At 45.3% G+C, this 13,789-nt stretch overlaps 1 protein-coding gene across 1 annotated transcript in view; it reads left to right on the top strand.

Annotated features, from left to right (window-relative positions):
• The window catches only part of MTREX (Mtr4 exosome RNA helicase), a 102,913-nt gene that overhangs the window by 73,177 nt on the left and 15,947 nt on the right, over positions 1 to 13,789 (top strand). The window contains exons 16-20 of the mRNA XM_040421255.1: positions 153 to 303; positions 1,740 to 1,912; positions 3,241 to 3,309; positions 4,623 to 4,751; positions 12,417 to 12,527. Coding sequence (XP_040277189.1) covers positions 153 to 303; positions 1,740 to 1,912; positions 3,241 to 3,309; positions 4,623 to 4,751; positions 12,417 to 12,527 — 633 coding nt within the window. The remainder of the gene's footprint in view (positions 1 to 152; positions 304 to 1,739; positions 1,913 to 3,240; positions 3,310 to 4,622; positions 4,752 to 12,416; positions 12,528 to 13,789) is intronic.

Consider the following 13,789-nt stretch of genomic DNA (forward strand, 5'->3'; position numbering starts at 1 on the left):
GGGTGACAGTGTGTGTGTAGAGTCTGATTATTCTACCTTATGTATCCTCCAGCAGTACATCATTTATTGACTCGTATGTAATTACCACGCTTATTACCTTTTAGTAATCCTTTGTAATAACAAAATTGTATATATTTTTTTACTATTCTCAGGGGTCACCGGATCCTCTTAACAGTGCATTCCACCTCACATACAACATGGTGCTGAACCTGCTGCGTGTGGAGGAAATTAACCCCGAGTACATGCTGGAAAAGTCCTTCTATCAGTTCCAACATTATAGAGCCATTCCTGGCGTAGCAGAAAGTAAGTCCCGTTTCTCTGTGTTTTCCGTGTAAGTGATGTTACTTTCTAAGTGCGGACCCTTCAACTCTGATCATGAAACTCGAGGGGTTGTCTATATAACTTAAGTATTACTCCCTATCAAAGGTTTTGATTGGCGGCAGTTAAAGTGGTGAAGCCCCTGCTAAAATGAGAAGGAAAGGGCCCTTTACATGGACTGAGAATCTGCAAGATGATCGTTAATGAGCATTCATTGGAATAGCCATTAGCTGGCGATGTAAAAGTGCTGCCGATGAACAAGCGAAGCGCTCATTCATCAGATAATAGATAATTTATAAGATCACAAAAATTGTCGTTTGCTAGCAGCAGATTGTGCTGTGTAAACAGTGTCTGCTGCCGGCAAATGACGAGTCTGTGTGGGGGCGAGCAATCGCTGCTCCCCATACTGTGGAGGAGGTTACTGCATGTAAATACAGCTCTCTCCTCCACTGATGAGCAGGCGATTGTCAGGAAGTTATGCTACCTTCCCACAATTGCCTGCTGTATCGTCCCACCTAAAGAGACCTTAATAAGCGCCCAGACTAACGCTGTTTCTCCTGGCTGCTGAAGATGGAGATTGCCTAGTAGACTTTCTATTGAGGGCGTCTTTATTTCCGTCTTCAAAGTTCAAAATTCACACGTCCGCAATTTCTGCTCTAAAGAATCTATTTTCTAGAATGTCGATCATTGGATTTTTCAGTATTTTTTAACGAGACTTATTCCATGTAAAAAATCAAGGAATTTTATTGGACTTGTACTGGAGCGTGAACTTTTCATACCAAATCATAGACAGGCAAGAGCTGGACAAGACACTGGGGCATTCGATTACACTCCAAAGCCATCTGAATTGTGAACGCAGCTTTCCACATACTCCTTAAAGGGGTTCTCCTCTTTCCCTATATTTATGACCGGTAGGTCCTCAGTATCAGGGCCAGCACTCCCGTTGGTCAGCTGTATGAAGAGAACACAGCACTCGTACAAGCGGCGCATTCTTTTCACTGTTTATCTGCTCACCTTCGGCATTGCAGCGGCAAGCAGTGGAATTACTGCTCCTCCATCCCATTCACTTCAATGGGGTGGCTCCATCCTATTCACAGGTAAACGGTGAAGAATGCTGCGTTCTCTTCATACAGTTGATCGTCAGGGATGCAGGCAGTCAGGCTGATGACCTGTGCCGAGGAAAGGTCTTCAATATAGGAAAAGTGGCGAACCCCTGTAACTACCTGCACTATGCTAATCATACAAAGCTTCTTTGTACAACAGACCCCTTTCAGATGACAGTACTGAAGTGTCACCTTCGATATCATTACTATATACTTGTTATTGGCCATTTATCATATAATATGAATCGTACGTTTTTGTTTTTTTTTTGTTTTTTTTTGTGTTAACACTGAACCTGTCCCTCCCTCCCTGATTCACAGAGGTGAAGAAATTGGAGGAACAGTATAACTGTATTCAGATTGCTAATGAGGAAAGCGTCGTCACCTATTACAAAATTCGCCAGCAGCTTGCTAAACTCACCAAAGAGATAGAAGATTACATCCACAAGCCCAAGTATTGCCTCCCGTTTCTGCAGCCCGGAAGGCTGGTTAAGGTAAGGTCGTGGCTTGAGCTTTGAGGAGAGTTTTGCTGCATTTCCTCCACTTCGGGATGTTGGTTCACAATGAACAACGATGTCCTAATGATTAGATATACTATTAATGTACAGATTGTCAGGGATCCAACTGCAAGATCCCCATCATTTTGTAGGACAAAAGCAGCCCATGCACCCTAGGTAGTTGTTTGGCCGACAGCTGTTCCTTCCGACCTACCCGTAAACTTGGCAGAGATGGCATATATTCAGAAAATAGAGAGGGCAGCAAGCAGCTGCCGGACGCCTGGCATTGGTTTATCTAACTTGTGAACAAATCGGGCATGCTGAAATCCAGTTAGCCTGATCCTTCTTTCCCCTGACATCTGCCATTGCAGGAAAGTCAGGACATCATCCTACTTATTAGGTGGTTGACTGGTTATGCAGAAAATGGTGGGTTTGGCTGACATTCAGCTAATGGTTATGACCAGCCATCAAAATGCAGTGTCGTCTGCAGGCAGTTTGTTATAGAGCAGAAGGAGCTGAGCAGACAGATCTATTGTTTTGTGAGAACAGGTTCTGTATAAACTGTATTTTGTTCATTTATTTTTCTGCTCTTCTGAGCCTTGAAGTCAAGCAGGCGAGCCTTGAAGTCAAGCAGTATATGACTGGCAGCCTTCCCTCTATGACTGTGCATATAGAGATAGCTGTCAATCACAGATAGGACCAGCTCCATCAGGTATGGCTACACTGGTCGCGGTCAGGATCGCAGAGTAACGCTGATCCCATAGAAGCAAATGGAATCGCAACGCTGGTCGTAAGACATATGACACTGCTGGATTTCTTGTGACTGCCGTGGCAATCCCATGCATTTCGATGGGATTACTGCTACTCTGCGATCCTGGCCACGACAGCGGTCGCGCCACCAGTATAGCCGTCCCCTTTTTTTGAGTGGCTAATATATACTGAGTCATAACTGAGCCAAACCTTGGTCTTCACCATTCTGTTCCCCTCTAGTGCTAATTTGTGTGCTTGCTGTAACATACATGGCAGTTCACACCGGGGTCTGAAGATCTGTCCTTGGGCCAAGCAGCTGCTACCCGGGCATTTTCACAATAAATGCTGTCACCCTCTGTTTCTCTGCCAACTGGAGTCCAATTTTATGACTTTTCCATTAGTCATTTATACGTTTTCACAGGTTTTGACAGAAGACTTCATGATGAGTCTTTATTGCTTCTCGGCCCTGTATTACACATTATCTTATGTTTCACCCCCGTGCCCCCTGCAGACATGTTATTCAGTTCATCTGTTTGCCAGTCTGTCATACCAAAGCTGTGATACATCTCTTACAGGTTAAGAATGAAGAAGATGATTTTGGATGGGGCGTGGTGGTCAACTTCTCCAAAAAGTCAAATGTTAAGGTCCGTTATGTGTGTGCACGCTTATTTATGCATGGTTTTAGTTTGTTTGCATTTCAGTGGATTTTCCCATCACAGCAATCAATGACCTATATCAAGAATTTTCCTTCACTTCCCGATCACTGGGGGTCTGACCACTGGGGACCCTGAGATATCTAGATTGAAGGGGCCACCACCCCTTTTGTGTGTGCAGGCACTATTAATGGTTCGGAGTAGCTGTACCTGCCAAGTTCTTGTTAGGCCAAAGGGATTGCTATGCTTTTACTAGCGTGGCGACCCCTTTGCTCTCAGGATCACAAGGGTTAACTAGGCTAGGCAGGATGCAGTCACTTTGCAGACATTGCTTGAAGATAACCGCTTTAAAGTCAACCCCTTTAATAATTCTATTGACTTGTGGCTTAACCTTACGAGGCCTTTACAATCCCCGAATATCGGGCAGATCATCGCCAATTGTGCCGCCGATTACCCAATGAACATTCGAAACACTCATTCATCAGATAAGTGGATTGTTCATGCGGTCACCAAAATCATTGTTTGCTGGCAGCAGATCCTGCCGTCTAAACAGCCTTTGCTGCCGGCAAACTGGTTGTGTATGGGGGCGAGCGATGGCATTAGCGATCACTGCACGTAAATACAGCGGTCTCCTTCCTGACAATCGTCTGCTCAGTTGAGCAGTCTAAAGGGCCTTTAGGAAATGCCATCAGTGTACAGGTGTAGCATTGCTGTGCTATATACGTAGGTAGAGGGCTGCCACATCTAGATGATGGCTGGTGGGTCCGACCCCTGGCACTCCCTTATCAGCAGAACGAGGAACAATGTAGATTTTCTTTGTCTGTCTGAGCACAGTGCCATACATACAGCTGTGGCTGTGCCTGGTACTACATGCCATCACTGTTCTCTAGGACCGAGCTGGAATACCAGGCACAGCTACATCAGTATAAACAAAAAGCAACATGGCCCCTTCAATCTTCGGATTGGTTGCTGTTCAGACCACCGCTATGCATACGTTGGTGCCCTGCAGATCCGCGTTCTAGTATAGGTTGTGGCACCTAAGTGTTTCTGTGCTATTTATGCAGATAGTATCTAGATGGAAATTGTAAATGGCGATGAAAGGTGAAGCTACTTCAGCCCCTAGAGCAGCTGGATGTCCTCCGAGCAGGGTGTATAAACAGACGGACAGCAGAGACATAGCAGAGCTGTATTTCTAAGCAAGATGGATGTTCTGCGCTTAAGAATTGTTTCAATAAACGTCATAGTCCAGCTTTCCATTTAAAAGTGTAATTTAAGTGACTCTTTCTGTAATCTTTTCTCTTTAGCCAAATACTGGAGATCTGGATCCTATTTATGTGGTAGAAGTGCTGCTGAACTGCTGTAAAGAGAGCCTGAAAAATGCTGCAACTGAAACGGCAAAGCCGGCAAAACCAGATGAAAAGGGAGAGATGCAGGTACAGGACGGGCTTCTAGCTAAGGAAGATTTAGTTTTCTCTATGACTATTGGACGCCATAGGGATCCTCCACTTTTAAGGTTAAATTCAGAAGTTTGTTGGTTTGAGTCCCTCTCTCAGAACCCGCCTGGTATTATTGAATGTACAAAACCTAGAAATGAATGGTAACTAATATTTTTTTCACCATTTGGCACTGATGTTGATCATGGTCTCTTGGACATGGGTTAAAGCCCATTTACATGGGCTGAGTAAGAAGGCAATTATCGGGAGCAAACTGTTCACAATAATTGCTTGCTCCTAAAAGGTGGTGAGAGCTGCATTTACGTGGGACCATTGCCTCGATGAATGGGGACGAGCAGTCGATACTGCCATCACTTGTGCCCGTACAGACAACATATCCTTGTTTCCACAGCACCATCTGCAGCCCAGAAACAGTTGTCAGAATCTACAATGCTTTCATCCGATGAATGAGCGGTTCATTGGATGATTGGTGACAGTTACAGGGGTTAGTTATCTGGGAAAGCATTCCTATTTATATAGCGCCAACCTATTCTGCCGCACTGTACAGAGATTTCCATTCTCTTTCCCCATTGGGGCTTACAATCTATAATTCAAATTGTCGTTGGAGTGTGGGAAGAAGTTGGATTACCTGGAGCAAAGTCTCACGAACCTGTGGAGAACATTCAAACTTTTAGTCGGGTTTGAACCCTGGACCTCAGTGCTGAAAGGAAGCTAATTACTGAGCCATCGTGCTGCCCAAGCGCGTGGGAGTTTCTCAAACTGTAAAGTACAGTGAGCTATGCGGCTTCTATCATTTCTGGAATGCAGAAACTGCTCAGCTCACTGGGCCTAAACGGTTTCTGTAACTGTATGGGTAGCAGGGTGGCTCAGTACAACCTCCGCATGGAGTTTGTATGTTCTTCCTGTGTTTGCTTGGGTTTTCCTCCTACTCCAAAGACATACTGATAGGGAACTGTGAGCCCCATTGTGGACAGCTTGATGCTAATGTCTATAAAGCGCTGCGGAATATAGTAGCGCTATAGAAGTGCATAAAATAAATGCCATTCACTTGCATGGGAGCTATGGAAACTGCATAGCACAGCCCACTTGGCTGTTTTTCATAGTCCCGGCCACCTCCGTCCACCGCAGGGTCAGTTGGCTTTTTTTTCTACACATGAGGGTTCCAGAGGTGGGACCTGCGTCTAATATACATTCATGGCATGTCCTGTGGATATGCCAAATATGGTTGAAATGGAAATGCCCCTTTAAGGAATGTTCGCGTGTGGCAGATTTGTTGCAGAAATTTCTGCAAATGTCCCGCTCCTCTGAACAGGGCCGACAGACTCAACGCCATGGATTTATTTTTTTTGTCAATTTTTCTGCAACAAATGTCCTGCATGTGACCATTAGATACAGCGCTTGTACAATGCCTTGTATTATCGAGAGTGAGCATACAAAGTGTTGTGTTTTTTTTTGTTTTTTTTTTCTTTCTATAAACCTAAAGGGGGGGGGGGGTTCTGTTTCCGTCATAATGAAGTTTTTTCTTGTCTGGAACATAATGTGTTTAAAAAAAAAAAGAAACTAAACATTACTTGCTCGCTCCCAGTGGTTACTGGTACCTGCTGCTCATCACTGAAGAAGTCCTTGGAAGATGGAGGCAGAACATAAAAACCAGCGGTTATTGAGGGATAATTGCTTTGGATTTAGTTTCTGAAGACATGTGCGCTATTAAAATGTACCTAAACCTTGAATTGGGTGTACGGATTCTGTCTTTTACAGTCCACTGCAGGAGCACACCACTATCCGCCTGGCCTAGCACATGGGTGCAGGGTCCAGAGCGGGCACAGGCAGGGGCTCTGCCCAGGCTTTTAGTGGAGTGAGGACAGGCAGGAGTAGCGAGGTGCGCTTCTGCCAGCGAACAGTGCTGTGTACAGGTCCGGACTTTGGGCGACTATTTTGAAAGGAAGAGAATAAAATGAATGAAGAAAATATATTACAGCAATGATTTTAGGGGACTGGTAATAGTTTTAAATAAAAAAAATAAAATAAAGTTTAGGAACACTTTAAAGTCTGTGACAGATGACATGAGCCTGTGTTACTGTGACAGTCCACTGTGTACAGTCGCATTCAGTATAGACCACTGCGCCTCCTGTTCATGTGCCTTACACAACATGTCATAGAAACCAGTTACATAACCAATGGCGTACAGTAAATCGCGGCATGTCTGCGTTGCCTGAAGTTTGGCAGCAGATTGGACATTTGGATGCCATATGCGGAAAGTAATAAATAAATGCTGGAAGGTTTACCGCACGTTCCGCTTCTGCTGATGCTTCACTTTTGGGCTCCGTTCACAATTAAGCCTCATGCAGGAGCGCACGGCGTCATTGGTTGCTATGACGCCGTGCGCTTTGTGCTGCCGCCGCAGTACAGTAATACACTGGTATGATCTATAAGAGTGTATTACTGTACAGCAGCGGCGGCACGAAGCGCACGGCGTCATAGCAACCAATGACGTAGTGCGCTCCTGCAATGCCAGTCCGGTATCTCTCAGACCGTGTTCCACGGATGTCTGCATGAGGCTTTATACACTATGATAATACATGTAAATGTTTTTTTAAGAGTTTATTCAACCCTATGAAGTTTTTTTAAGAACAGCTTAAGAAAAGGAGTAAGGGCTCCACACAAGTGTGTTTTCCTTCCGGATGTGATGCGTGTAGCGAACGCATACTGTCAGGACTGAATCCGGACCCATTTTTCACGCATCATCTCTGCAGCATTTCCCATAATCTGCGTTTTTCTTGCAGCTCTGGCTCGATAGAAGTAAATGGGGCTTGCATGAAAAATGGAAGGCGTCCAGATGCATTGTGTTTTTCACTGATGGTTGCCAGGAGATGTAAACAGTTTTTTCAGCTTTTCTTCATGCGCGTAAAAAACGCATGCAATCTGGACGGGGGGAAAAAACTTAGACACTAACACCACAGTGCAGCACAGAATACTGCCTCAGCAGTACCGGATACCACAGTGCAGCACAGAATACTGCCTCAGCAGTACCGGATACCACAGTGCAGCACAGAATACTGCCTCAGCAGAACCGGATACCACAGTGCAGCTCAGAATACTGCCTCAGCAGTACCGGATACCACAGTGCAGCACAGAATACTGCCTCAGCAGTACCGGATACCACAGTGCAGCACAGAATACTGCCTCAGCAGAACCGGATACCACAGTGCAGCTCAGAATACTGCCTCAGCAGTACCGGATACCACAGTGCAGCACAGAATACTGCCTCAGCAGTACCGGATACCACAGTGCAGCACAGAATACTGCCTCAGCAGTACCGGATACCACAGTGCAGCTCAGAATACTGCCTCAGCAGTACCGGATACCACAGTGCAGCTCAGAATACTGCCTCAGCAGTACCGGATACCACAGTGCAGCACAGAATACTGCCTCAGCAGTACCGGATACCACAGTGCAGCACAGAATACTGCCTCAGCAGTACCGGATACCACAGTGCAGCACAGAATACTGCCTCAGCAGTACCGGATACCACAGTGCAGCACAGAATACTGCCTCAGCAGTACCGGATACCACAGTGCAGCTCAGAATACTGCCTCAGCAGAACCGGATACCACAGTGCAGCTCAGAATACTGCCTCAGCAGAACCGGATAACACAGTGCAGCACAGAATACTGCCTCAGCAGTACCGGATACCACAGTGCAGCACAGAATACTGCCTCAGCAGTACCGGATACCACAGTGCAGCTCAGAATACTGCCTCAGCAGAACCGGATAACACAGTGCAGCTCAGAATACTGCCTCAGCAGTACCGGATACCACAGTGCAGCACAGAATACTGCCTCAGCAGTACCGGATACCACAGTGCAGCTCAGAATACTGCAGCCTGCGCCACAGTATGAAACGGCAATACAGTTGAATTTAAGAGGACACCTGTGGCCACTGGCCAGGTGCATAAGTTCCTGATACACTTACATTAATTAATGCGAGAGCATCAGATCTTTATGTACCTGGATGGTGGCCATGAGGAGGTCTTGGGTGGACCCCATGGGCATTGGCCCGTGGGGAAATTCCCCTGTAGGGTCTGTGGCCAGTCCACCCCTGTGGGCAAATAAAGCACGTAAGTGTGAAAGTGACCTTCATGTGTTCATCACCTCTCCAGCCACTTGTTGCAGTGCAAGCGCCGGGCTGAAGGGAGGGGAGACTCCAGACTTTATTTCCATGACAGATTGTTTAGACAGAGCTAGAGAGAAGTCATGTCTGGTTCTGCAATAAATGATTGCACATCGTAGGGGGAATTAGATGCAGATGGTCCTCAGTAAATGTCAGTATTCCTCCTGGTAATAAGATGATGTTTGATGTACTTGCAGTCAGAATGATCCACTAAAAGAGCATCTCGGTTCACACTGTCACCAGGGAGTTTGTTGTAAGGGCGCGGCCACACGGTCAGGTTTCCTCATGCAGTTTTGGAAACCCAAGTCAGGAGTGGATCATAAAAGAGACTATAAAGGACAGAATGCAACTTCTTCTTCTCTTTTTTTTTTTTTTTTTTTTTTTTTTTTTTTTTTTTAATTCACTCCTGGTTTTGGCTTCCAAAACTGCATCAGAAAACCTGACCACGTGGCCATACCCATACACCGGACACAATGCTTTGTAGGTAGCTCAGCTTTGCTTCATTCTGGAGAAAAAGTACTTTAATTCCACATGCAAATGAGCGGTAGAAGCGATCCGTGCCATTGAAATGAATGGGACGGCTTGGGTGTAATTGCACCTGCACACCTCTGCAGATGCAACGGCTAGCAGGTAAACAATGAAGAGGAGGCAGCGCTGGCACGGCGCGCCTCCTCTTCAAACAGCTGATCGGCAGGGGTGCCGAGTGTCAGACCCCAGCCGATCTCATGTTGATGACCTATCCTGAGGATGGGTCATCAATAAATATAACTTGGACAACCCCTTTAAGTGCATACAGGCCGGACCCAACCCACTCTGTGCGCTCTTGCTCCTCCTGTCTCCTCTGTCAGCCCCTCCTTCTCTTTCTTGATCAACAGGGCCAGGCAAGATGACTGTGCGGGAACCTGGCCCTGTCACTCAAATAAACCACATGCAGATCCCATTCCGATTAAATTTCTGCAACGAAAAACTGCCACTTGAGAACATTTACTAAGAGAGTACAGGGAATTTCACGTGCCCAATGTCTAGTAGTGTGCATACATTTGATGTCTATAACTATCCCAAAACAGGATTAGAAAAAGATGGCTGCTTTCTTCTGAATATAGCGCCAAACCCGTCCACAGGTTGTGCCTTGTATTGCAGGTCAGCCCCATTCATCTCAATGAGCTGCAATAGCCTATGCAATGTATGTATGTATGGTGTGACTCTGCTTTTGGAAGAAAGCGGTTACCTTTTTCTTATTTTGCACAGTCCTTTTAAACAGATGTCCACCCCCTGCCTGGTGCCTGAGGCGATAATTGCGTCCTGCTGGTCACCAGCTGGGGGATATTTAGTATTGCATAGTGACTATTCGGATCACACAGTCCTCCAGTGTGAAAGCCGCTATCACTATTCAAGTGGTGTCCTGGGTGGCAAACATTTCTCTATGCCCAAATAGCTTCCATATGGACACGTAAATGCAGAAAACATGGTTGTTCCCCAGGGTATGTCCACATGGGATGTGTACGCTGTGGATTTTACATTGGTGTTTGGTTGAAGTCAGTATCCAGCCCCATCCACTGTACAATAAATGGGGCTTCCATTGCCAGAGCTACTGCAGAACAGCTGATCGGCTGGGTTGTGGGACCCCTACGAATCAGATAATCAATAGGCAATCTATATATGCATAACCCCTTTAAGAAATTTCATTAGCGCAGTGCAAAAAAGTGCAGTGGAAATTGAATTGTGGTGTAAATTTTAAATCCGTAGCAAGTCCATTTATGCTGTGGATTCCCACCGCCGATTGATTTCTTTGCAGTGCAGAGGGTGCAGCCTGCCCCGCATAGCCAGACATTTAAGAAAATGTTTCTGTAAAATAAAAATCAGAAGTCCATTTTAGTCCTTGGCTTGTTTTCTGTCAAGTTGTTAAATCCGTTCTGCTTTTTCCTAGTTATACCTGCTTCTGGGAAAGCTGGGTGATAAGTTTAACTGCAATTGCAATGGTTTCCGTGCTTCTCATCCAGCTTTCCTATACTCCTAAATGGAAAACCTATACGCATCATGCTGTGTATAGCTGCATTAATGGGCGGTTGTTCTGTTTGTGAAGATTTTACTCCTAATCGCTCAGAAATACCTGGAAGATATTTACACACCATCTAAATATGTATACACGCCGCTACCCATAGGCAAGCTGTAGGCGGTCTAGTCCAGGCCCAGTGTCGCGCTTGTGCCTATAGACATGAATGTATGTGGCAGGGAGAACAGTCCCCCGTATAGACTTCTCTCTGGAACCTATTGTCTTCTCCAGCACTTTCATCCTGATCGCTGCAGGCTATTCCTAAACCCAGCGCAAGTATTTTTCTAGTGAACACAATTTGTCCCTGAATTTAAAAAAAAAAGTTTGAAGTTTAAGTTTTGTACCATACAAATATCTGCTTCTCATAAAGCTTGGGCAAGAACCCATATGGCTACTATTACTGGCATACCTGATACAGGGACCTCGCCCTGTAGTCATGACCATGCCTGGTTGTCACCCAAATCCATGCAAATCTAAATGTTAATGGTGGCAAAATCCTTTTAAGGGGATTTCTTGGACTTAAAGGACTTTTGCACAGAATAGGTGATTAGTATCCGATCAAAGGTGGTCTCACTGCTGGGACCCTCACAGTTCAGGAGAATTAAGCTGCTTTCACATCTGTGTTTTGCTGTACGGATTTGAGATCTGTGACAGAATCTGAAAACCGCAGCCAAACGCTTCAGTTTTGTCCCCATTGAAAATGAATGGGGAGAAAACTGAACGAACTTGAGCGGAGTGCGTCAGAATACACTCCGTTTTGTTGCGTTCCCATGTTGCACAAACAAACGCTGCAAGCAGCATTTTTGTGTTCACCGTGGGACGCTTACAATGGTTTTAGTGCTGGATCTGTCATTTGGGAGATATTACAACCGTTCTGAACAAATGCGTTTTCGCTAATTCCCTGCGAGATCCAGCAAAAAAGCCTAAGTCCCTAAAGTGAACGGATCAATGGGTTGCACATGCGCACTGCTGCTCCACTCATTTCTATGGGACTGTTGGAGACGGCAGAGTCCTGTACTCTCCTATAGAATTGAAAGTAGTGGCAGCACACGTGCGAAAGTCACCCAGTTTACTCCAGGGACTCTAGTATCCCGTTCTTGTGATGGGTGGTGGCCCCAGCTGTCAAGCTCCCACCAATCAGATTCTGATCACCTATCTTTTAAACATTGATTGATGGATAGGCCATTTGATCATCAGGAATCTGACTCCCTGGACCACCATGAACAGTCCTTTTGTTCTGCTGGTTGGTGTGGGGGAGGGGGGGGGGGGGTCCCCTCACCAATCAAACCCTTCAAAAGTAATACTTACTGTGAGAACATCCATTAGATGTTTTCTTTCTAGTTTGTGTATGACGTCTACTGTGTGGAGGTTTATAGTATTCTGCGCCGCTGCTAAATGTCTTTTCCCTTCCCTCACTACAGGTTGTTCCAGTTCTGCTTCACTTGCTATGTGCGATCAGCAGTGTGCGTCTATATATCCCCAAGGATCTCAGGCCCCTTGACAACCGGCAAAGCGTATTAAAATCCATACAGGTAAACTCTAGTGACTTGTGATAATCCCTTGTAGTAGGATAATTTCAGTTTGATTTGGTTATTTCTTATAGAGATGATCCGTCAGGTGGTGTCCTATATGTATTTCCTGCGGCTTCACAGCCTCCTGTTCTCACAGTGGTAAAGGCTGTGGTCTGAAGGACGAGAACACAGCCTTTACCAACGCTATAAGCATGTGACAAACCTCTTGTGTACGGTCACAGAACCCGTGACTCAACCAGTGATACATTGTATAACTGCTGTTGTGAAGCCATCCTCCGGGTATGCTGGGAGTTGTAGTTTCAAGACAGCTGGATGGCCTCAGGTTGTCATTTAGCGGACATACATACATACATACATACATACATTCGGCTTTATATATTAGATCACACAGTACTGTAAGTGGAGATAGGATAGCATATTTGGTCTACAATTTCCTCCGAAAATCAGAAAATCTCTTCTTTTGGACAAATTACCTCTATGGGTGCGCATGTACCGGAGCTTCCTGCTAAAGACAAATGCGCTGAAAAGTGCACGTCTTACGTGGTGATTTTAGAGAGGATTTGCTGAATAATTCCTGCGCGCACCGCTGTTTGCAATGTAAAGGGTGAAATCTGCATCAGTTTTACGGCAGTGGTGACCGATTTGTCTGGACTGGAAATGACATTGTCTGTGAAGGCACCCCGATTATATTGAGATTTTTTTATTTTTTGCGGGAAAACTGCACAATCCGATGTGACCACCTTTTAAAATTATTACCTCGTAGACTTCCCCAAGCTCATCACTGGTAACTATCTTTGTAGTGGGATTAGGTTTTTTTTTTAAATTTTTTTTTTTTTTTTTTTTATCTATTTAATATTTTCAAAAATATACAACAGTGTAGTAGAAAAAGTTGCGTTTTCCGATTTCTGTCAGACGCATTCAGGTCTTGGAGACTTTATGGGGCTTTTAAGTCACTATCCGAATGTGTGTGTGTTTTGGTGGATACATGGATTTTGGATGGTGATTTGAATGCAGGACAACATTGCTGCTGAGGAAGTCGGGTCTTTAATGTTACATAGATGCCCCAATGATTCCATACTGGAATTGCTTACCCAGTAATAACAGGTAATCTAGGGGTTTCCCAGCAGCATGAAGACCCCCTGATCAGCTGATTTTTGGCAGACCTGTCGCCTACTTACTGTACATCATATATTGCCAGCCTTTTTGCCTCACATGCTCTCTTTTAGTGTGGTGTCCATAGGAGTGGGTGATATAAACAACAA

Source organism: Bufo bufo, chromosome 2, assembly GCF_905171765.1.
Source record: "Bufo bufo chromosome 2, aBufBuf1.1, whole genome shotgun sequence".
Lineage (NCBI taxonomy): Eukaryota > Metazoa > Chordata > Amphibia > Anura > Bufonidae > Bufo > Bufo bufo.